The sequence below is a fragment of the Lycium ferocissimum genome, chromosome 2 (assembly GCF_029784015.1).
Source record: "Lycium ferocissimum isolate CSIRO_LF1 chromosome 2, AGI_CSIRO_Lferr_CH_V1, whole genome shotgun sequence".
Lineage (NCBI taxonomy): Eukaryota > Viridiplantae > Streptophyta > Magnoliopsida > Solanales > Solanaceae > Lycium > Lycium ferocissimum.
The window spans coordinates 38,587,884-38,612,805 of record NC_081343.1 but is presented as its reverse complement, the minus strand read 5'-3'; the positions used below and the strand labels follow the sequence as shown (position 1 = coordinate 38,612,805).

The window sequence follows — 24,922 nt, the reverse complement described above, 5'->3', positions numbered from 1 at the left end:
TGGATCATCAAAATTGCCCTGGAAAACTGCTTGTCAAAGATTGCATGAAAGATAATGATTGGGATAGAAATTTCATCAGTAACCTTGTCCCATATCATATTGCTCAAATGATTATGAAAATTCCTATAGGAAATAGAAACAAGAAGGACAGGATTATTTGGAAACCTATTACTACTGGTAACTTCTCATGTGCAAGTGCTATTGAAATCCTAAGACAAAGGAAAATGACATATTTCATGTGGTCTAACCTTTGGAGCAAGGGCATTCCTTTCAAAGCTTCCTTTGTGTCAGAAAATTTTAAAAAGAAAGATACCTCTGGATGACATTATTAGCACCTTTGGTATCAAGATTGGCACTATATGTTGTTGTTGTAGAGTTCCAGTTGATGAAACTACTGAATATGCCTTCATTTATGGTGAGGTTGCAGTCACAGTTTGGAACAGGATTGCTGGCCCTCTTGGAGTCAACATTGCAGTCCAGAATGTGAATGGTATGATTCAAAAGTGGAGAGACACTAAATCTAATAACTATCAGCACAAGACTCTTCTGCAAATCACTCCCATTTACATTATTTGGGAACTATGGAAATTCAGAAATGCTGCCAGGTATGGAAACAAAAAGCAATCTATTTCTTGGACTTGTAAAGAAATTTTGAGGCAAATACAAAGTTGTATGAAGAAGAGAGACATCATCTTTTATTATACTTGGAATTGGTTGAAAATTTGTAATGAATTGGAAAACAGAAGAGCTACTTTCACTAGCAAAATGGTCATTTGGGAGAAACCACCTAATGACTGGATAAAAATTAACACAAATGGTAGTAGCAACAATGGAAGAAATACTGTAGGTATTGGAGGAGTTGTTAGAAACAAAAATGGAGAGATCATGATGGATTATGCTAACTCTCTTCAATTCTGCACTAACAATATGGCAAAAGTTGAGCTGCACAATAAGCTATACAGTGGTGCAAAGATAACAGAAAAGACAAGTTTATTTTGGAGCTTGACTCTATGATAGTGGTCAATATGCTAAAAGACAAGTTATCCCCTCCTTGGAGGCTGGAGGACATGATTAAAAAGATAAGAAAGGAGCTGGAATCTAAACAATGTGTTATACAACATTACTTTAGAGAGGCTAATCAAGTTGCTGATGCACTTGCCAAACAAGGAGCAACCTTCAATCTCAATCAAAGTCCTACAAAGGTATAATAATGTTCAAACTCTCCCTACAAAGGCTATTGGAGTTAGTAGAATGGACTCAACTGGCATGCCTAGTTTCAGGATCAAGCTTACCAAGAGGAACTTCAACAACTGCTCAATTTTTTGATGATAGTGCACAACTTGATCTGGGAACTTCAGTCCTACTTTTTATTGCATATTGTACAATATGTATGTAGTCTAACTATAACTTAACGTCAGGATAACAGCAAAGAAGCTACAACACTTGACTATAGAGAATAAGACTTTTGTATAGGAAACTGCTTGATTGAATGTAATCTAAAATCATAGGAGGTTAGGCACCATGTCCTCCTCCTTCATGTATTCAATTTTTGGATTCTAATATACAGGGTAGGGGTCAATGACAAACCCCCCACCTCACTCAGGTGTACTAACCTGAGGTGAAACTGGCTTAAACAAAAAACAAAAAAATACAATTCAACAAAGACAATCGATTTAAAGGCACAAAAGATCATATTAAAACTGTGCACTTTTCGACATAACATATCCAACAACAACATACCCAGTGTAATCCACCAGTGGGGTCTGAGGAGGGTAAGATATATGCAGACCTTAGCTCAACCTTTATGGGGTAGAGAGGTTGTTTCTGATAGACCCTCGGCTCAAAAGAAACAAAGTTAATGTAGGATTGCAAGAGAAATCAGACAGTAATATATCAAGATACCAAACAAATGGAGCAACACAAGTAATACACATATAAGGTTAAAGATCTATGCGATACCAAAATAATACTACCAAGGCAAGGAGAAAAGGAGATGGACAAGGTATCCCCCCCACCTCTCTCTCACACACCCCTACAAAACTCAACTACCTACTAACTTACCATCCTAATCCTAGACCTCTAAATCTTCCTATCTAAGGTTATGTCCTCAGTCAGATGAAGCTATGCCATATCCGGTCTAATCACCTCCCCCAGTTCTTCTTTTGCCTACCTCTACCTCTCCTAACTCCTGCGACCCAATCTCTCACACCCCCTAACTGGCGCGTCCTCACACCTCCTCCTCACATGTCCGAACCATCTCAATCTCGCTTCTCTCATTTTATCTGCTACGGAGGCCACTCTGACCTTATTCCGTATATCTTCATTCCTAATCATATCTCTCCTAGTATGACTACACATCCATCTAAGCATTCGCATTTCTGCTACCTTCATCTTCTGAACATGAACATTCTTGACATTATGCCCCATACAACAATGCTGGTCTTACCACCAGTTTGTAGAACTTACCTTTTAGCCTAGGCGACACCTTCGCACCCCGGAGGCTAGCCTCCATTTCATCCGCCCTGCTCCAATACGATGTGTGACATCATAATCAATTTCCCCGTTCCTTGTATTATGGACCCAAGATACTTGAAACTCCTTCTTTTGGGTATAGCTTGTGCCTCAATCTTCACTTCCACATTTGTCTCTTGTGTCACGTCACTGAACTTGCACTCCATGTACTCTGTCTTAGTTCTGCTTAACCTGAAGCCTTTAGATTCTAAGGTAGTTTACCAAACTTCCAGCCTATCGTTAACTCCACTACGTGTCTCGTCTATCAAAACTATATCGTCTCTAAATAACATACACCAAGGCACCTCTTTTTGAATATGTTGTGTCAATTCGTCCATCACTAAGGCAAATAGAAACGGGCTAAGGGCTGATCCCTAGAGCAACCCTATTACGACCGGAAAGTGTTCTGAATCCCCTCCTACTGTCCTAAACCGAGTTTTGACACCCTCGTACATGTCCTTTATTGCCCTGATGTAGGCCGACAGAACATATTCCTTAATAATTTTTTAGGATCTTCACGAGAAACCATGCAAGTACAATGGGATCTGAATTTGTAATTAATTAAAATTCTTTATACCAAAAATGCATTGTGCAATTTATTTTACAAAAGAACGCAGTATCCCGTACCATGTTATGATGTTACACCCTGATTTCTTTAATTTTTTCCTTAATTAAGTAGTTGAAGTTCATCCAGAAGACATCTCTATTATACTAGTATTTTTTTTTTTTTGTCGTTTTAATCCAATTGGTTAGTTTGGTAACATGGTGCATGCCTACCTGTTGGCTTCTATGTGTGAAATGCAAAGATTCCCCCAAATAAATTTTATTCCTAGTATAAATTGGCACAACTGAAAAGGTTGGGGCAAAGAATACTAGGATTCTAATTGGAACAAAGGGACATGACGTTATCTTATCTAATATTCAAAAGAATAAAGTGCTAATAAAAGTAACAAGTAGGATCAACTAGCTAGTTAAAGCATATTGTAGATTCTGAAACTGGGTGCATCACACCTTTGTGATTGATGATTGGGTCTTAGGGGGATCATCCCATGCCTTTATAATGAATAACTTAAACAAAAACTACGAATAGGATATTGTAAACTACTTCAAATTGTATTGAGTTTAACTTCTATAATTTGATATTGCAAAACAATTTACATTATCAAATCATTTAAAGGATGATTATAAATAACTATTTATAATAAGTAAATTTAGTAGTCTGTTTTATTAATTAAACTATCTGCAATAAATTGTACACGATGTCGTTAGATATAAGTTAAATTCCATTATATATTAGTTAAATCCGTTCATATATTTTCAACAAAATTAGTGTGTATAAGATAAATTCATTGGTATTTATAGATTGACCTAATTCCAGCTGCAGCCGAGAATGCAATATCGAATGTACAGCACATTAGTAGAGGGGTCCTTTTACGCACAGCTAATAGATTTGAAAAAAAAAACACATTACACCAACATTTTCGTTTAGCAAAGATCTGGATACTTGTTGGTGAATCATATTCTTGCAACCATTACCACTCTTCCTCAAAATATTTTCTTAATAGTAACAAAATTTAAATGGAGAGAGGATAGACTGCGCTCCCACTTTTATTACTTTTTTAAGTTGGAAGATTTCAAAAGAAACATATCATCTACACAGGTCATGAAATACACACTCTACATATATGTGTGTGTGTGTATAATGTGGTCTTATGACGGTTGTCACATGTTGATGAAGTAATGAACATATTTACAAAACCACAATAATTACATCTAGTAATTTTTTATACAAAAAAAGTAAATACTGTTACAATATCAAAATAGTCAAAGCATATTATGAGAAAGAGAAAAAAAGTCGTGGTAAGAACAGGGAAATTTGGTATGCTAATGGATGGCTAGAAGCAAACAAATTACATACTCTCATTTTCTTGATTTGTCTTCCATTGCCATGTGAATCTACGTATTCATTCTACGAATTGATCCTTCTAGTAAAACATTAACTTATGTAACAATGGTTCGGAATGAGATCACGTCCGTTCTTAATTAACAATTGTTCTTTTGCTAAGTATTATTTTTCTTTCCGAAATATGCAGCTCTTATCATTAGTAAAAAACCTAATAAAGTAATTAAAAATATGATCTCTCTATCAGCTTAAACTTATAAACGAGATGATCACATATTTCAATAATTTATATATGTTGATAGTGCATGTAAAGATATAACCTAACATGATGTAGTAGGCCGTTTGATTTATTTATTAGCTAACTAATTGTACTTATTATAGACTGTTATCTAGGGGTGTACAAAGGAAACTGACAAATCGATAATCCAATCCGAACCAAACCTAGAAAAAAATCCGACTAGTGGTTTGGTTTGACTTGATTTGGTTTAAAAAAAAAAAAAAACTCGAACACTATTGATTTGGTTTGATTTTAATTAAAAATAGTCAAACCGAATCAAACCAACCCAACATTACATTTATAAAATTTTAAAAATATTTTATACATAAAAATATATATTTATTATGTAATTTATAAATGTTTCTTAAACTTTTTCATAGTTTTTGTCTTTTAACATATTGATTCAAGCTTGGAAATAGAATTTTGAATAATCCAATAAGTTTTATAGCGCATAGATATTAGTAATTTATATAAAACTCAAAAAAAAAAAAAAACGAAATCAATACTAATGCTAACAAAAGAAATTTAATTATAACACTAGGAATGAAAATAATATTGGATATCTATTCTTTAGTTTTATATTGGTTTAGAAGTGAAAATACATAACTTAATTTTATTTTTTTCTTTAATATCTCTAGTCATATTATTAATACATATTAGCCGTACATATTTTAGCATGACTTAGTATTTTTAGATTATAGTCATTTTCTATATGCCTTATAATTTAGCCGTATTAATTATAGCATGACTTAGTACTTTTAGATTATGATCATTTTATTTTATGCAATTTCATTATTTTTTTGTTGTTGTTGAATATTTTAGTACAATTTCATCTCACATTTTGTGTTATTTCCTTAATAAATATCTTAATTAGATAGTCGTATCTTACTGGGACTAAAGAAATATTTGAAGTACAAGTTAAATGTTTTGTATAAAGACTTTACAGGAAAAAAAAAACCAAAAAAGCCCAAAAAACCCGGGCAACTCGAAAAAATCGAGAAAACCTGAGGTTGAAAAACCCAACTTTTGTTGATTTGGTTTGATTTATAGATTTAAAAATCCGATACAATTGATTTAATTTGGTCTTTAAAAAACTCAAATCAATCCGATTCATGTACACCCCTGGTGTTATCCTTTAAGTATCCTTAATTATCTTAGACTCTTCCTAATAGTCTAAACAGGAGAGCAGCCTTGATGGGTTATGGGATGAATTTTTTTATTTTATATTTAACGATCTAATTTTCAAATCGAGTTGATTTTCTCGCTTGTTGACACATTATACTGGATTACACATTGGTGGGGTCAAACGTCAACCTATGAAGAGCGAGAAACAGACATTTCACAATTCAATTAAACAGCATAGTACTAAAAAATTCTCTTTTCTACTCATTCATCCCTTTGATTTTCACACTATATAGTACTCCATCTAACCCACCACGCAATTAAAAGGTCTTATAATTATAAAGTTCATTTCCGTTCCCTTTTTATAATTCCCCTGTTTCTCTATCTCCAAGACTCTCTTTAACTTTATAGATTTCAACAAAAACCCAAGCTACAAATTACTGATCATCTCTTCAGATATACATATAGATGGGTAGTACTTGTGATGATATATATGGCAGTGGCCTTGCTTTAGGATTAGGTTTTTCATCAACAACCAATCAGAAATCAAGAAAAGAAACACCAGCTGCAATAAGACTTGATCTTGGTCTTGAACCCTCTCTTAATTTAACCCTTTCTAGTGATCATCAGATCTATGATCAGAAGGCGGAAAATAAGGATAATTTTGCATCAAAGGATCAATTATCTGCTGATTCATCCTACTCTAATACCAGTGTGAAAAGGGAAAGAGATGTTGGTAGTGAGGTGACAGAAGTAGAAAGAGTTATTTCATCTAGAGTTAGTGATGAAGATGATTATGATGATGATGATGGTTCTAATGCAAGGAAGAAACTTAGGCTGACTAAAGTACAATCTGCTCTTTTAGAGGAAAGCTTCAAGCAACAGAGCACTCTCAATCCTGTGAGCTATCCATCTTTTCTCTTTATCTATATTGAATTAAGTGGTCATTTCATTTAAAAATTTAAATTATTCTTTTCATGAGTAAAGCGCGTTAAATTTTACGAGTCATCATGAGAGTTGAAATAAGAATTTCTGCCTACTCTCATATTGTATGAAAGTTCTGAGTTGTGACTATCTCATACTCTCTGTCTCAATTTATATAGGATCCTCTTTTATTTGTAATTTGTTGGGAAAAAAATAATTATTTTTACACATAATTTAACTTTGAACTTCATTATGTTATTTTTATGAAAATGATTTATAACCACGTAGATATTTAAATCATATTTTACAACAAAAGTCATGTCTTTCTTCCTTGAAATTTATGCTCATGCTCAATTATGAACACCATATGATTTGAGACGGAACGAGTATTAAAGCTTAAGTCAATTTTTAAAAGTGCAATTTAATTAGTACACTAGTTAATTAGTTATGTCTTCAACACACTCTCTATACATATGCTTTGATATGATGGGTATATATGCTATAAATGACCAAAACTGATTCACGGTTTTCTGATAATCAGAAGCAAAAGCAGCACCTAGCAAGGAAGCTTAACGTAAGGCCTCGTCAAGTGGAAGTTTGGTTCCAGAACAGAAGAGCCAGGTTAGAAATCTTCTTCCTTTATACCCAAATATTCACACATAAACGTACATATAATAAAATGAGTTGATATTTTAAATACTGATAGTATAAAAAGATTAACGAGTCACTTATAAGATAATTACATATAAATCATTATGACAACTATAGTTCATAACTACATTAATAGTGTTAAAAACATTTACACTATTAGTGTATGTAACATACTTTACCGGAAGAATTAATTTAGGAATCTAATTAAATTAGATGTTGGTGGTTTATACAGAACGAAGCTGAAGCAAACAGAGGTGGACTGTGAGTTCTTAAAGAAATGTTGCAAGACACTGACAGATGAAAACAGGAAGCTTTACAAAGAACTTCAAGAACTAAAAGCTCTAAAAATAGGGCAGCCCTTGTACATGCAGTTGCCGGCAGCAGCCACCCTCACGGTGTGTCCTTCTTGCGAAAGAGTCGCCGGCTCAGGCCAAAACTCATCCAAGCCTCACTTCTACGGTCCCTTCACCAACCCCTCAGCAGCTTGTTAATTACCTAGTACTTAGTAGTACTTATTAAAATTGTCATGTTAATTTTTTAAAATTTTCATATTAATTAGATTCTTAGGAACTCCCCCAGAACTCGCTGGATAAGGGTTTGTACTGAAATGGAATGACTTGTATATAGTTCATTAATATGTAGAGAATTAGAGGTTTGCTGATCATTAATCTATCTCTTTAATTTGTTTCTTTGTCGCAGTACAACTCTGTAAATCGTTAAGAAATACACTTATTTTTGGTTGACTTTGTTTCTTCATCTGCTAATTTCCAGACATGAAATGTTATTTTTGAGTTTAGCTTATATATACTGTAAAGGACTTTACATTATTAGTTCAATACAATCGATTAATAGGTTATTACTTTATTTTTCAGATTATCAAATCAAGTATTGTATTAAAAATTATTATAGGTGTCGGTCTAGGTCAATTTAATATGATAAAACTTATATATCGTCAATGTAGTACATGACAGTATCAATGTTTTGTTGCGCAACTCGAAATATAGTACATGAGTTTAACTTATAAATACAAATACTGATAGTGCAAAAGAAACTTTTACATTATCAGGTTAATTATCTAGCTAAAAGATATATATAAATGCAAAAAGCTTCATAAAAAGTGAGATTAGTAATTTGAAACTAAGGCATATGTTATTTTCTATAACAAATAAAAGTGACTTGATAATATAAAATTCTTTACACCGTCGATCGATGTTAGTTAAATTGATAGTACATTTTATATGCATGATCTAGTGTTATATAAGAAGTGAACATTTAGGGCCTGTTTGGAAAGCCACTTAGGTAATTGAAATTGGGTGTAATTACATAGTTTGACCTGTTTGTTTAACCAAGTAATTAAACAGTTTGGTGGGAATTGTGTGTAACTGAGAGGGTGTACTTACACTCTCCAATTCTCAACCCCCTTGAGAATTGGGTAAATTACATCCTGTAATTACAAGGTTACTTTTTAGTTTGTTTCTTTTTTGTTTATTTAAATTTCTTTTTATTTTTTATTTCAATTATTTTTATTTCTTTTGATTTTTAATTTATTTTTAATTTCTGTTATTCTTTAAAAAGTATTTTTATTTTTATATTATTTATTTTTCATTTTCTTTCTTCTCATGCCCAACCTTTACTTCTTGTGGTTCCATGTAATTGCTCGTATTTTTTATTTTTTTATTTTATTCATTTATCATAACCGTGTTATTATTCTAATTTTTGAAACTACACCTTTTAATATTGGAAAGAATGAGTCATTAACAAACTTGGCATTTAACGGGTGACGTTATTAAAATAGAATTTCGTTGTGAATGAGGTTATAGACTTACATTTTCCCTTTCTTTTGAATTATTTACTTAAGTTACTTTGGAACTTACTTATGTAATGTTAGAATTTGACATAAGAGTATTACGTTAAACTTTTTCTTTTGGATTATGAATTTAGGTTATATTTTCAATTTTAAGTTATTTGCTTTCACATTGCATGTTGTTTATTTTTCACTTACATTTGATGGATTTTTGTGTCAAACATTTGAATAATGTTATGACATTATATTTATAATTTTTTTTTCAAACATCCAATCCATGACGTTCTCACAAAAAAAGTCTTCTTTTAAGTTTTATAATTAATTAAAATTAAATATTATTAATTTGAAAATATAAATCAATTATTTTTTACAATATTACTTATAAATATATGATTATTAATTAATATATTTTCAAGAAACAATGTGTTATCAAATAACTAATTTAATATCATTTATAAAGGCAAATATTTTTTAAATATTAATTTTTATTTTTTATAATTATTTATTTTTAAATTAAACTAGCTGTATAATTACACTTGTGCAACCAAACAGCACGTTTGTAATTACACTGTAATTACGTTATGATAAATAAACAGGTCGTTGTAATTTACTGGACTACCCTAGTAATTACACCAATTCCAATTACCAGGTGGCTTTCCAAACAGGCCCTTAAAAAAAAGGATTAAAAGCGATGCTCTTTAATTAGGCTTTACATCCCAGTTAACGAAACAAAAAGGTAATGATTTGGATGGTTGAAAGAAGAGGTTAGTCAGGATAAGAGATGATATGTGTATGTGGAAAGCCCATGGTAGGAGTCAGCTCACGTGTATTTGTCTCTAGTCTTTTGATTGAGAAAGTGTCAACATGAAAAAGGGTAGGGAACACTGCCTGCCTTAGAGGCGTGTAGAGAAGGAAAAATATGGGTTAGCTAAAAGCATTTGAGTTTTAACATATTACTCCGGTTTCCGTCTCAATTTAAGTATCTTATTTTTCATTTTGATAAGTACTAAAAAGAGTGTCTCTTTCTATATTTGGTAAGTTCACAAGTCAAACATTCTACATGACAAGTTTAAAATCACAAAATGGCATTTTAGTACATTATACATATCTTTAATTTAGGACCATAAGATTCAATAGTCTCTTTTTATTTCTTACACTTTTTGTACCAAACTAAAACACTTAATTGGGACGGATGGAGTTCGTATTGTTTCGTTTATCTTTCTCTCAGATTATCAATTTTACTTAAACGCTAGGTAATTTGTAATTCGTAAGCAAATTGTTGCTCCGCATGTGTGTACGTTCATTGTTAAGTTCGACATAAAGTTGTCATAGATTGATAAGTAAGGTAAATTATGATGAAGTCTCATGATTCACATAATTATTCAGAAATTGATATAAACTAACTCAATTAACTTGGAATTCAAATATTAAGGAGACAGAGCAAAAGTCAAGGGATTGATGAGCTTCTATGGGATCTTTGGTCGCACATTATCATGTGATATTGAAAAAGATCACACGTACCCCACGTACGCCAAGTTTCTCATAAGTTTCATTATGAACACGAGACTTCTTTGTGAAAATTCAGGTGGACTTAGCACAACCTACTACCCTTTGATGTATCATTTGCAACCACTGGTTACTAGGGTGTTAGAAATTGCTTGTTATTTTCCCATCATCAACTGGTCCACATATCTTATCTTCTTTATCTACTACACCACCTTTTTTAAAAAAAAATTGGTATGCGCTATTCGAAATCCATTAAATTAATTAATTTAGACTCATGTCGGGCATAATGCCAAATAAGGGGATAAATACTCATATTAAGAAGTTCTCCATTTTTAATAGAGAAAATGGTAAAACAACGCATCTTAAATATCAATTTTCTTTTAGTTTTCTACCTGAACTATCAGGTGTTGTCATTTTTTACCTGAACTATCATCAACTATTTATCAAAACACGTACACCTGAACTATCATGTGTTTGTATTTTCTATTTTAACTATCTAAAACACACCTCGACTAGTATCTGATGGTGCTGAAAACTGGCAAAAAAGTGAACTTCAGATGTGTTTTTGACTATTATCTCTTAATGTTTTTTAATTTTCTAATTAATTCCTTTAATTATCCGCATGTAGTGTCATTTAACACCATTTCAAAACCAATTTTTTTTTTTACATCACGCACTGTTTTGATAAGTAGTTGGTGATAGTTTAGTTAGTAAATGCAAATGCAAACATCTGATAGTTCAGATACGAACCTCACAAAAAAGTAATTCTTGAGGTGTGCTTTTGATCACTATCTCTTTTTAATAATAGAATTTTTGCGTTAAATATTTGGAGAAATTAAATGATGTTGAATCTTATCAAACAGGGTTGAAACCTAAAGATTTGGGTAGGTACGGTCAAGATTTTGGGGCGAATTAAGGTTAAGAGAGTAAAAGTACGTCCAACAACTTCTCTACATCAGCTATAATACTAAGAGGAAGATATTCTCGTATTACCAAAAGATATGATAGAATGGAGTAATGGACGTGATCCTTTTACAATTAATCAGATTTTTCAAATGTCGTGCGTAGAAAGTTTCCTCATTAAATGTGCGAAATTTTTAAAAAGATCTTACGATGTGATCTGAGTTAATCAGAGTCGGTGTTTTTTCGATACTAAATGGGAGTAAATAAATAAAAAGGAATATCTTAATTGACACGTTATCATGATCGGTCAGAGGCAAGAGTCCTAAGTTGAATCATTAATGGAGGATCTTTCATGGTCCAACTTTGTGGTCCACTTTAGGATTTATTATGAGTTTGCCTAAAGAATTGTCCAGGTTTGGTGTGGAGTTTGGAAAGAAACAGGTGGTAAGAGGAAGAAAATGGAATGACGGGGTGACTTTCCTGGAAGCTGCTACTTTCTGCTGTGTTATCATCATCATGGATTTCATCACCATTGCTAGTATTTTTTTTTTTTTTTAAATCAAAACCTAAAATCTTGACCACTCAACCATAACACTTCCATTGGTGTAAGTTACTCTTCCATTACCTTTTACTTGTTCACTATGCTAAAAATATATTTTTATTTTTATTTCTCCACTTAAGCATATCAATAGAAAAATAATCTTTTTTTAACTACAAATTCTCCAAATTATTTTTCAATTTTTTTTTTTATCAATGCCAATAGTCATACGTATTGTAGTAAAATATACACTTCATTTATTATTCTCTTTAAAAAAAATACAAAATTCATACGTGAACAAGTAAAAATGAACAGAGGGAATACTTTTTGTTTTCTTTTCTCTTCCAATTAATTCCATCCTTTTGGACGCCGGTGTACGCTTAAACAATCAACTGTTACTAATTTGACTTTCCATTCGGTAATGCAGTAATTATAACGTAGAGATTATCTTTTTATTGCATTTTTGGTTTGATATATTATCAATTAGTGTATATGTTACTATTTAAATTATGCAGAAAAAGCAAAATAACGAAGTACAATTGTTATTAAAAGTAACAATTGTAACGGGGAGTAGTGGAGGGGTAGCGAGTGCAACCAAACAAAGGGCAAACATAAGTGCTCTACATGATTTGTGGACACGAGGAAATTGAACTGAATGTGAAAAAACCATATAAAACTTGATTTTAGAATTGTTAAATGTTTGTGGAAATGTTTAGCAGTCTTCCTTGAATACGTATGTCTGATTTGGATGAAGCGTCGTTTTGATGTTGGAAAATGAGATCCATAGATCTGGAATCTGGATAGAGTTTCTCGTAAAGGAAGAGTACGTGCTAGAAAGCATTTTTATTGGTACATAAAGGGGTATCAATATATCATACTTTAATTGTACCCATTAGATATGGATCAGCCTTGTCATTTGATTATGTGTTTTTTTTTTTTTATCGTCTTACTTTATCGTCTTACTTTAGTACTTTACCATGTAAACGACAAGGTGCATGGTTTTATCCAGAAAGTCATAGTTAAACGTTGATTATATATATTAAAATTTTATTTAATATGTATAAATAATTTATTTAAAATTCAATAAGCGAAAATTGAATATGGTTGAACTCATAAACGAAAACTTCTCACTATGAGCGGATTAGCTTCATTCGCAAACTTTCGGAAAGCAACAATTAAATTAAAGGCACAATTCATGAGTTTAATCCCAAATGACTAAAAAAGAAAACAAATGATATGTGATTAAGGCACTGAAATCGTCTTAGCTACGACAAGTATCAACCACTCCACGACGAAGCCTTTTGGCTTTTGCTCGTTCTTAATTTGTTCGTTGCTGGCTACTATCCTTTTCACTTAATTTAAATCGATTTACTTCTCGTATGGATAAATATGTAAATAAAATGAGAAGAACCAAAAGAAAGGAAAAACAGAGAGGGGAATGTGAAGAAAACTATTCTTCGTTATATTATGTCCATAGGTATAGGTAATGCAATTCTCTAAGACCTCTTTACAGAAGACTATTCATCTCAAAAGATCTAAAGAAAATATTAAAATTTATTAGAAATATGAATAACAGTAGTAACATTTCTTTAACTCATGTCCAAGTGCATGGACGGTAGGGAAAGGAAGTAATTGCACGGTTTGGCCTTCATATGGGTGATCTTTAAATTTTGCCCTTCGAAATTGAACTTATACCTCTTTAAAAAAGCTGGTATAATTTGTGAATATTAGGATGCGTAACTTATACCCTCTAGTCATAAATTCGATTTTGAAGGACAAAAATTAGAAACCAACCCATTTGAAGGATAAAAATTAAAGACCAGCACAAAATAGGACCGAAAGTGCAAATGACCCTAGGGAAAGCCCAAAACTCCAATATGGACATTTTTTTGGGGCAATTCACAGAATTGCTTCTTCTTTTGAGGGTTTTTAAATTTTGCCCCTCATATTTGAAATCTTTAAATTTTGTCCTTCGGCTAAAACCCATGGGTTCCGTGTTCGAACCCCCACGACAAAATTTAAAAAAAAAAAGTCGTAAGGCGAGTTTAAATTTCGTTATGCCCCCCACCGCATACACTTGTGAAGGAATTAACAAAGTTATGCGGACCAAGATACTTATGCCTTATGGGAAGACTTGGCATAAGTATCTTGGTCAGCATAACTTTGGTAATTCCTTCACAAGTTTATGCCGGGTCCGGCATAAAAGTTTGCCCATTAAAAGTATGCCCCCACCGGCATAAAATTGTTAAGGAATTACCAAAGTTATGCCGGACTCGGCATACTTATGCTAAGTCTGCCCATAAGGCATGAGTATGCTGGGTCCGACATAAATTTGGTAATTCCTTAACAAGAGTATACCTGGTCCGGCATACACGCGACCCAAACCTTGCCTTACAATTTTTTTTTAAAATTTATGCTTGAGCGGGGGTTCGAACTCAGAACCTCATGATTTCTGCGTGAACGCTTAGAGTTGCAATGCGAAGGGCAAAAATTAAAGACCAGCAATATGAGAGGCATAATTTTAAGACTACAAATATGAGAGGCAAAATTTAAAGACCACCCCAAAAGAAGGGCAATCCGCGCAAAAAAAAAAGATTTTTTTTGTGCGGCTTTCCCTTCAAATGTGTTGGTCTTTAATTTTTGTCCCTCAAATTGGTGGTCTTTAATTTTTTTCCTTCGCCTAATACCATGAGGTTTGGGGTTCGAACGCCAGCTCAGTAAAAAAAAATTCGTAAGGCAGAGTTTTGTAGCAAAGTTAGGCCTATTCGAGCCAAAGTTAGGGCTTAAGGCAGAGTTTTGCCTTAAAGCAAACTTTTACCCAAAATTAGGCCTATTCGTGCAAAAGTTAGGCCTTAAGGCAGAGGTTTGTAAAATTCCAACTAAGTAAAAAAAAAATTGCCTTAAGGCAGAGTTTTGCCTTATGCCTGAAGGCAAAACTCTAACTTAAGGTAGAGTTTGAAACTCTGCCTGAGGTAGAGTTTTGCATGCAAAATTCTGCCTGACGAATCCAAACTCTACCTTGCGATTTTTTTTAAAAATTTTTTTGACTGAGTGGGAGTTCGAACCCGAAACAAAAAAAATTTTAGCGATGGCCAAAAATTAAAGACCTCCAACTTGAGGGAAAAAAATTCTCCAATTTGAGGGAAAAAAATTAAAGACCAGTGCCTTTGAAGGCGATCATGCAAATGACCCGATAATTAATGGGCTTAGGTAGACTAGGCATTGGATGGATTGGGCTTCTTTTTCATACCACTCCTTAATTCAGCCGAAGTGTACAAGTACCAGAATTTAGGATCCTTGTTTAAGTTGTAGCCAAAATTGGATTTTTATTGTAAATTTATCTATTTTGGAACAATTTTAGACATAACGGGATTAAAGTTGCAAACATTCGTGGCTGAAATTTGACAAATGCAGACCTTTTTGTCTCAAGTATAGCTTTGTCAAGGCAAATTTTGAATATTTGTCCTGAAATTTTCCTTGGTTTGTTAAGGATAACTTCGACATTTTCAAATCGAGTTTATAGGCAAATATATGGAAGAACTTCAGACATTTTTGCATGAAAGTTCACGCACATATATGACATTACTTCGGCCATTTTTGCATAAAGTTCAGGTGAGCAAATTTTTTCCTAGAAACAACTTGTTCTTTTGAGTTTTAACAATAAAACACATGATTCAACACCCAAATCTACTTCAAATGTGCTCAAATTTGAAACATAAGTTCTAAATATCATAAAGAACAAACTGCAATCATCAACTTGCCAAAACAATAACAAATCTAACAAGCATATTTGCAATAATAGTGATTTGCCAATGTTTTCAAGCTTTGTCAAGAACACCATTTGATTTAAAATCACTTTTCATATTCAAAATTCAAGAACCAATTTTTTAAATATTGTGCTTCCATTGTTATAAATTCGAAACATACTAATATTGTATAACAATCAAGAAAAACAAGAAATGTATGTCAATTTAAAAATAATAATAGTACATTTTCGCCCATTCCCAATTTATTATCCACATGGTTGAGTTATATAAATTCAAGTCATAGCAATGGAATCATCTTTAACTGAATTTTCAAATAAATAGCTTCCTTGAAGAAACAGTATGTTTGAGTCCACCAAAAAAAAGAAGAGAAATGCCTTGAATGATTTATGCAAACTATGTTAATTTATTTATGAACTTTTTTTTATAATTCCATAATTTTGTATCATTCTAATTTTATCGGATGGTCAATTTAGGGTTCGTTATCGCAAAAGTAAGGGTTTCAAATGGCTAAGTCAAAATGAATTATGTTAATAAATGGGCGGATCATTAACCTGCCTAAATGTTACTTGTACTAAGATGGATTGGGTCAAAATGGACTAAACAATACGTGGATCGTAACCACCACCCCCCCCCCCCCCCCCCAAAAACTCTTTTCAACTTCTAATTTTATTGTTTCTTTCTTATAATTCATTTAATAATGAAATATATTTTCCCCTTTATTATGCTATATCTAACATACAAAACAAAACAAAAATTTAAATATTTTTGACAAGGTTTCTTAGGATGAATTTGGGGTGGCTTGACTACTGCCAGAGTTTAGGAGACGGGGAAGAATTTGATGACTACGAGGGCTTGGGGAGTAGTGAGGATGCTAACAGTATGTGGGATAGAACAACTAATTGCATTAGGAAAGCACCTAAAGAGGTGTTGGGGGTCTTGAGAGACAACATTGGTGGATATCGAGAGGACTGGTGATGGAATAGAGCGGTCCAAGGGAAAGTGAAAGCCAAGAAAGTTGTTTATATGTAGTTGGTGGAGATCAAAGACCAGGAGAAAAAGAGGACAAATAGAGAGAGGTATACGACGACGAAGAAGGGAGCGAAGTTAGCGGTTACAACGGCTAAAAAGACAACTTTTAGATGATTGTATGAAAACTACAGGATAAAGGTGAGGATAAGAAGTTGTAGAGGCTCGACTAGTCGAGAGGGAGGAATGCCCGTGAGCTGGACAAAATGAAGTGCATTAAAGACGAGGAAGGCCAAGTATTAGTGAAAGAGGCACGCATTAAATGAAGATGACAAACATACTTCTATAAACTCTTGAATAAAAAAGGAGACAAGAACATTGTGTTAGGGTGATATAGAACACTTTGAGAGTAGTCGAGATTTTGGGTATTGTAAGGGTATAAATTTTGAGGAGGTTAAGGAGGATATTCATAGGATGAGAAGAGAAAGGTTGACCAGGCTGGAGATCCTAGTGAAATTTTGAAAGAGCGCAAACAAGGCAGCTATGAAGTGGTTGACTGGGTTGTTTAACGTCATTTTTAGGACAACAAAATTTCCCAAAGAATATAGGTGAAGTACGATGATCTCGTTGTACAAAAACAAGGACGATATTCAAAATTACAACAATTATAAGGGTATCAAGCTGCTATCACACTTTGAAAGTTTTGGACAGGGTGGTGTATATGAGAGTGAGGAAGGGTGTGTCTATTACAGAAAATCAATTTAGATTCATGCCGGAAAGATCAACTACACAGGTCTTTCATCTTGTAAAGAGATTGGTGGAGCAGTATAGGGAGATGAAGAGACACTTACATATGTTGTTCAACGACCTAGAAAAGAATATATGAGAAAGTCCCTAAGGGGGTCTGTAGAGAGCTTTGGTGGATGGAGGTGTACCTGTAGCATACATTATAGCGATTAAGGACATTTACGAAGGAGCCGAGACCGAATAAGGACAGTGGGAGGAGGCTAAGAACTCTTCCTAGTCGTGATGGGGTTACACCATGGATCAACTCTTAGCCTGTTTTTATTTGCCTTGGTGATATGACTCGACATATCCAAGGAGAGTTTTCATGGTAGATGCTATTTGCAGATGACGTAGTATTGATTAACGAGACACAATGTAGAGTTAACAATAGGCTGGAGATTTGGAGATAGCACCTTAGAGTCAAATGGGTTCATGTTGAGCAAGAATAAGATAAAATATTTGAAGTGAAGGTTTAGTGTCGTAAATCATGAAGCTGATGTGTCGGATTGACGAAGTTGTAGCCCAAAAAAAGAATATCCAGAGTGACTTCTCACCTATCCTGTCAGGGGGCCATCATCGAACATCGAATTCTTGGCAGGTCTTTCCTTGATCCGCTCCTTGCCTCATCTCCCTAGTAAGAATTGATACACAAGTCATCTGGAGATTGACGATGGCGTTACATATCATATTGGAGCGAGTGGATTAAATCGAGGCTTGCATCTGGTTTCTTGTGTGGTAAGAATGTGTCACCAAAACTAAAAGGTAAGTTTTATAAAGTGGTTGTTAGACCAGTTATGTCGTACAGGGCGAGAGTTAGCCAGTCAAGAACTTTCACATCCAGAAGATGAAAGTAGTGGAAATGAGGATGCTAAGATAGATGTATGGACATACTAGGAGAGATACGATTACGAATGAAGATATTCGGGGCAAGATGGGAGTGACCTCCATGGTGGACAAGATGAAGGAAACGAGACTGAGATGGTTCGAACATGTGAAAAAGAGATGCACAGATGCCCTAGTGAGGAGGTGTGAGAGATTGACTATGGTGGGTCTGACGAGAGATATTAGTAAGTCGAAGCAGTATTGGAGATGGGTGATTAGACAAGATATGACACACCTGTAACTTACCGAAGAGATGACCCTAGATAGGAGCATATTGAGGCCGAAGATTAGGGTAGAAGGTTATTAGGCAGTCGAGCATTGTTAAGTTTTCCTTTGGTTCAATTATGTATTATCTATTGTTATTATTGTTCTTTTCTCCATTATTTTCAATATGGCTTCTTCACTACTATATTCCCTTTTCAAACCTACTTTGAAATGTTTTACTTGAGCTGAGAGTCTATCGGAAACTACCTCTCTCCCTTCATAAGGTAGGGGTAAGGTATGTGTACACACCACCCACCCCAGACCCCACTTGTTGAATTACATTACCTACCCCAGACCCCATTATTTTCAACATGGCTTCTTCACTACTGTATTCCCTTTTCAAACCTACTTTGAAATGTTTTACTTGAGCTGAGGGTCTATCGGAAACTACCTCTCTACCTTCATAAGGTAGGGGTAAAGTATGCGTACACACCACCCACCCCATACCCCACTTGTTGAATTACACTAGGTATGTTGTTGTTTCACGGGGTGATATACAAGAATGACGTCGAAGGTGGGTGTTATTGTACTTTTGATTGTCACGAGCAAAACTTCAAATTTAACATGTTTTGACTTTTGACCTTGATGGTTTGCCCATGGGAAAGCAGGGTAAAAAGTTTAACACCACTCATTTCCAAAGCCATTAATGTAATTTCTTATCCTGAATTAATAAATGAGTAAATCATTAATTTAAACGGGTTGAAGAAGCATATTTTTATAGGCTAAATTTGCCCCGGCCCAAAAGGTGAGTGGTTATGTACGCCCAAAAAAAAAAGGCCTTAAGTGCAACATACTCTATATGAACGAGTATCTCTTTTTGAAAATCATAGCACAGGTATATAGAGTCACAAAGGGAGCGTTCAAGCTTTGCAAAGGGTCGATGGAGCAGAGCACGAATGCACGAGAATAGATGAAACTGAAGAAGAAGAAGAGGATGTTAGTTTGTTATGCTCATCGATCTCTTTGTTGTGTAGAATCTGTTTAAATTCTTTGTACATATGTCCATGTACTCATTCGTCCTTAATCAGAGCTCTCTGGTTTGAGCCCTACTATACAGCCTCAATTTTTTGGTTATTTGGAAATCTCAATTTTATGTTTTTTTTCTTCTTCTTCTTCTATTTGTGTATATTCTTTATCATAGTTGATGAAATCATACAAGTATTATGAAGGACGTCTTAGTTTTTTTTATAACGTTTTAATTGATTTCTCAGTTAAAACCCGCAAATAGTTTCGTTACTCGTTTATGGAGCCTTTGTAGATTGATTTCTCACTTGTGCACTTGACTTTTTTTTTTTAATTCTTTCCAGTACTGGCTTTTCGTTTTGGTAGTGACAAGGCATGAGGGCGGGGTGGGGAAGGGTGTGTTAAGTCTTTGCCACAATTTTAACCTATCCCGCTTAGTCAGGTTCGAGCCCTAGGAATGGAGACACCACGGTAGGGACCGCTACACCTCAGAGTAACTCTATGCGGCACGAATTTGGATTAGTTGGGCCAGTGAGTTCCGGATACGAGATGGTTCCCGAGGCTTAGCATCTTTGCCATGTCCCACCCGCATGTCCATATTTGATAAGATCGTAGTCTTCCCTGGCTCTCGATGATGGCCGCGGAGCCAGAAATTTTAAACCTAAGTTACTCGGACTCTTCACTTTCAGTGCCGCACCCGTGTCCACTCGACATGGGTGTGGTGTGGGATCTATACCAGATTCTTTCAACTGATTTTGGGTACTTGGACCAAAATCAACGGAGAAATTCGGGACATATACAATGGTTTATGTAATCAAAACAAAAGCTAAGGTGAAATTAAAAGAAATTTATAAGTCAATCTTTTTCCTTTTATCTCCTTCATGGATTCTCCTCTTGATCGATATTTTCTCCTCGGAATACCTTGTAAGTTTTCCACGTAACGTCTCATAATTTAGATATATAGCTCTATTTATAGATATTTGAATGATTTCTAGCCGAATCCCCACACCTGTATCCATACCTAGATCTGTACCCCCGAATCTTAAAATATAGATCATGAACGATTAGATCTGCACCCGTATCGGACACCCGCATCCGAGTTAGAGCAACTTAGATTCTAACAAGGGTATTCAAAAAAATGTAAACTGGCAAAGGGAGTGAATAGCTCAACTATCAAATTTACCCCTGTACTTTGAACTAAGGGGCAAATTTACCCCTAATACTTTAAACTTTTCACCTCTACTCCTATCGTTACCAAACTTTGCAAAAATATCCCCAGCCCCCACGACATCTTTATTACCGGTCGCCTGTGGCTTGCCATGTCACCACTTGGGCAAATCAAGATGCCATGTGGAATATATATATATTTTTAAAAAATTATTTTTTTTAAAATAAAAAAAAATTGATTTTTTTAAAGAAATAAAAAAATTATTTTTTAGAAAATATATATATAAAAAAAGTATTTGTATAATTCTTTTTTAAAAAGTATGTTTTTTTATAGGATTTGTAATGTTAACTATCGTCACGTTTCGTAAATATTTCTCCTTAATATGTATATATACGTACTTTATCCTTCCGAAAATTCAATATCTCCTCATAGGGAATTCAATTATTTATCAAATATTTAGTTATTAGGCATTAATTTTTTCCCCTACATTTTAATTCATTCTACTATATAAATGAAGAAAATATAGTAAATTTGAACAGAAAAATCATGGTATAGAGAAGACAAAATGATGATAGGTCCCTTGGGCTAAAGATTGTGAGTACCTCACAAAATGATGATAGGTCCCTATACAAAACATACTATTTTAAAAAGAATTATACAAATACTTTTTTTATTTTTTAAAAAATATATATTTTTCCACGTGGCATGCTTGACCTGGTACTGCCTGTGTGGCTGACATGGCAAGCCACAAGCAGGCCGGTATATATATATATATATATATTTTTGCAAAGTTTGATAACGGTAGGGGTAGGGGTAGGGGTGAAAAGTTTAAAGTATTAGAGGTAAATTTGACCCTTTTTGTGCTGGCCTGTTAAGTCTTTTCCCTTCCTTGCCTTGTGCCCACACTGTTCCATTGCTATCCCTAATTTTTTGGGGTGACCCTGAGGGGTTCTGGTTGGAGAAGAATGAGCCTCCTTGAGTCGTTAATGTGGCAGATGTATACTATACTATTCTATACTATGATGCAGAGTGGGGAGCGCAGAGTCGGTGGAAGGCTAGGGTTTTTCATAATTCTCCTTAAATTGGTTAGTTTAGTTGAAATTTTATTATTATAGTACTAAATTCATATATTATAGTTTACTCGAAATTTGATTATTATAGTACCGATTTTTTCATGCAACGCGAAGCAAGGGGTTACCGCTTCATATACAAAGCTATGCCTTTGGTGAATTGTGCGCTTGAAAACAATGGCATGCTGACTGATCCCAATGAGAAGCAGTTGATTCCTGAATCACATTTATATACTTCGTATAGTTTGTTTCAAGTGGCTATTTTAGGGACTATTGACTATAAGGAGTGAGCCGGATGATGTTTTTTTTTTTCCGTGCGTTGAATGACTATCTGTTGGTATACTGATAAAAACAAGACACAATATAAACTTCACATGTTAACTGTTCTAAACTTTCTTAGGGAAAAGTTTGCATTGTTGACGGCATGATTTTTACCTTAAAAATTGCGTTCTCCGATCTTCTCGTCTGTGCTTTAGAGTGATTTAGATGGCTGGTGCTTATGATTGTCAGCACAGTTTAAGTAACTTTCTTGTACTGAAACTAGAATGCATCTATTATAGATTTTGCAGCACATCAATACATGTTAACGCGTAAGTTTTTATTTTTCTTGTGAAAATTACACCATTATGGACCCTGTTTTCTTGCTCTTGCAGATAACTATATACTTGAAGGTCACTAAGACAGTCGCTTTAAAAGTTAAAGAATCAGATAGTATTGGAAATGTGTCAAAGCTTTATTACATGATAAGGAGGGCATACCGGAATGTCTTCAGCAGCTAATTTCAAAAGGCATTCGGCTAATGGATGAACAAAAGCTAGTCGATTATGGCATTATCAAGAACTCCACCCTTCATGCTTGTGTCGACAATTCATTCCCGAGAATATTTTTGGTGAAGAGACCCTATGCTGAAGGTGCAATTACGGTTTATTCAAGGATTAACGACATTATCCAGGACGTCAAATATAGGATCGGGGCCAAAGAAGGACTAAAACAAACGATTTCTCTCTTATTCATGGTGGAAAGTTTCTTGAAGATGACAAAACCTTAGCTTTTTTTAAAATCGATCTTGGATCAACGCTTCATATGGTTTTCAATCCTAGAGACAAGTTGATTATTTCAGTGGTAATGCCAACACAGGAAATTGTACAAATAGAAGTCGAAGCTGCCTTAACTCTTCGCGATGTTAAAACAGGTATAGAGAGCACAGTTTGTTGCTCGATAGATGCTATGGATCTATACTTGGGGAAACAGAAATTGGAAGATTTGAAGGTATTATATCAGTATGATATTAAGGAAGACTCCATCTTACAGTTGAAGCGTGGAACAATACAGATCTTAATCAAGACGAGTGGTGGAAGTAAAACACTAGACGTGCACAGGCACGAGTTAGTCAAGAATGTGAAGGGCATGCTTCTAAAGAAGCTAAGAATACCAGTTCATCTGCAAAAGCTTGTGTTTGAGGGAAAATATCTAGCTGATTCCCGGGATTTATCTAGCTACAATATTAGAATGCACTCAAATGTCGTTTTGGATTTTCATAACATTCCTACACCAACCATCCAGAAAAGACCATTATCTAACATTAAGAGTTACCAACAGATTAAGTTATGTAAGATTACAGGTGTGGTTTCCAGTACTACCTCCGTTGCTCATTTGAAAATGTTGATCAGGAACGATCTAAAACTACATGTGAAGGAACTATTACTAGGTGGCGTGCTTTTGGACAGCTTACGTTGTCTTGGAGACTATGGAATTACAAAGAACACAGAGTTGGTGATTGCTTGCTGATTTGTCGGGCAACTTGCGTAGTGTAAAAAGACAGAAAGTGCCTGATTTTGCGAATATGCTGATATTTGGCAGGTGGTGAACATTTTTTGTTTCAGATCTTCTTTGAATACCTTGACACGTTGTCTTGGAGACTATGGAATTACAAAGAACACAGAGTTGGTGATTGCTTGCTGATTTGTCGGGCAACTTGCGTAGTGTAAAAAGACAGAAAGTGCCTGATTTTGCGAATATGCTGATATTTGGCAGGTGGTGAACATTTTTTGTTTCAGATCTTCTTTGAATACCTAGTTGCAGTCAAGGGATATAATCACTTTTAATTTGCAGTCAACAGAATTGTTTGCAGACCTCAACATGGTTTAATATGAAAAGCTAATTTCCAAATATTGAAGTAAACTCAAAGATTCATCGTCCATGAAAAAGCTTCTTTCAAATTTGATTCTTGAAATAGTAGTATAACATTATTTTCTATTTGGAGAAAGTTTTTTACACTACATCTAGTTTAACCGATTATAACAAGTTAGTTACCATATTCACCACAGACATGAACAACCTCGGATATTATCGACAATTGTGAACAGAATTCTAGTACAACATCCTCAGACAAGAGTTTCCCTTCATGGCTAAAGATACAAAAAATGGTTTCTTTCCTCAAGTGCATGAAGTGACATGGGACAAGAACTATTTTCTTTCTAAGTGTCGTATGGAAAGTGGGGTCAAAGAGAGGTAATTGATAAGGTGCGACAAATTTTCATTAAGCTGAATTAGACTACATTGTGTAAAGAGAGCATACCGAGCTGTTCCTTGTATGAAGTAGGAGGGGAAAACACAAATACCCAACTTGTTTACACTTCAATGGGAAATTGATGGTGCAGGTGTTTCGCTGTTCCTCTGTATGGACTTACTCATGTGAAACCCACATGATCGCCATACCACTATATAAAATTGGTTATGTCTTGCCTTCTCCAAAACTAATGAGCCCTATATTTAGTGATTTATGTATACAAATAATGTAATTTTTTATCTATAACTAGTACATTTCAATCTATCTATATATAATAGGAGAGGCAAAAGTATGATATGATGACAAGTGTCATCCATATAAAATTTCAGTTTTAAATACCCAAAAAAA

General features: G+C 34.2%; 1 protein-coding gene and 1 pseudogene across 1 annotated transcript; both read left to right on the top strand.

Moving 5' to 3' along the window:
* Positions 1-5,981: 5,981 nt before the first annotated feature.
* Positions 5,982-8,131, top strand: LOC132036552 (homeobox-leucine zipper protein HAT22-like). Its single transcript, XM_059426912.1, has 3 exons — positions 5,982-6,713; positions 7,279-7,358; positions 7,621-8,131. The coding sequence occupies exons 1-3, from the start codon at positions 6,282-6,284 to the stop codon at positions 7,877-7,879; spliced, it is 771 nt and encodes a 256-aa protein (XP_059282895.1). The 5' UTR covers positions 5,982-6,281; the 3' UTR covers positions 7,880-8,131.
* Positions 8,132-16,689: 8,558 nt separating this feature from the next.
* LOC132047563 (polyubiquitin-like) lies at positions 16,690-23,852 on the top strand (annotated as a pseudogene).
* Positions 23,853-24,922: the final 1,070 nt, after the last annotated feature.

Bases quoted from the DNA above. Each gene is read 5' to 3' on its own strand.
- LOC132036552 (XM_059426912.1), top strand. From the start codon at position 6,282: ATGGGTAGTACTTGTGATGATATATATGGCAGTGGCCTTGCTTTAGGA. The intron at 6,714-7,278 runs GTGAGCTATCCA...TCTGATAATCAG, and splicing joins AACAGAGCACTCTCAATCCT to AAGCAAAAGCAGCACCTAGC. The intron at 7,359-7,620 runs GTTAGAAATCTT...TGGTTTATACAG, and splicing joins TTCCAGAACAGAAGAGCCAG to AACGAAGCTGAAGCAAACAG.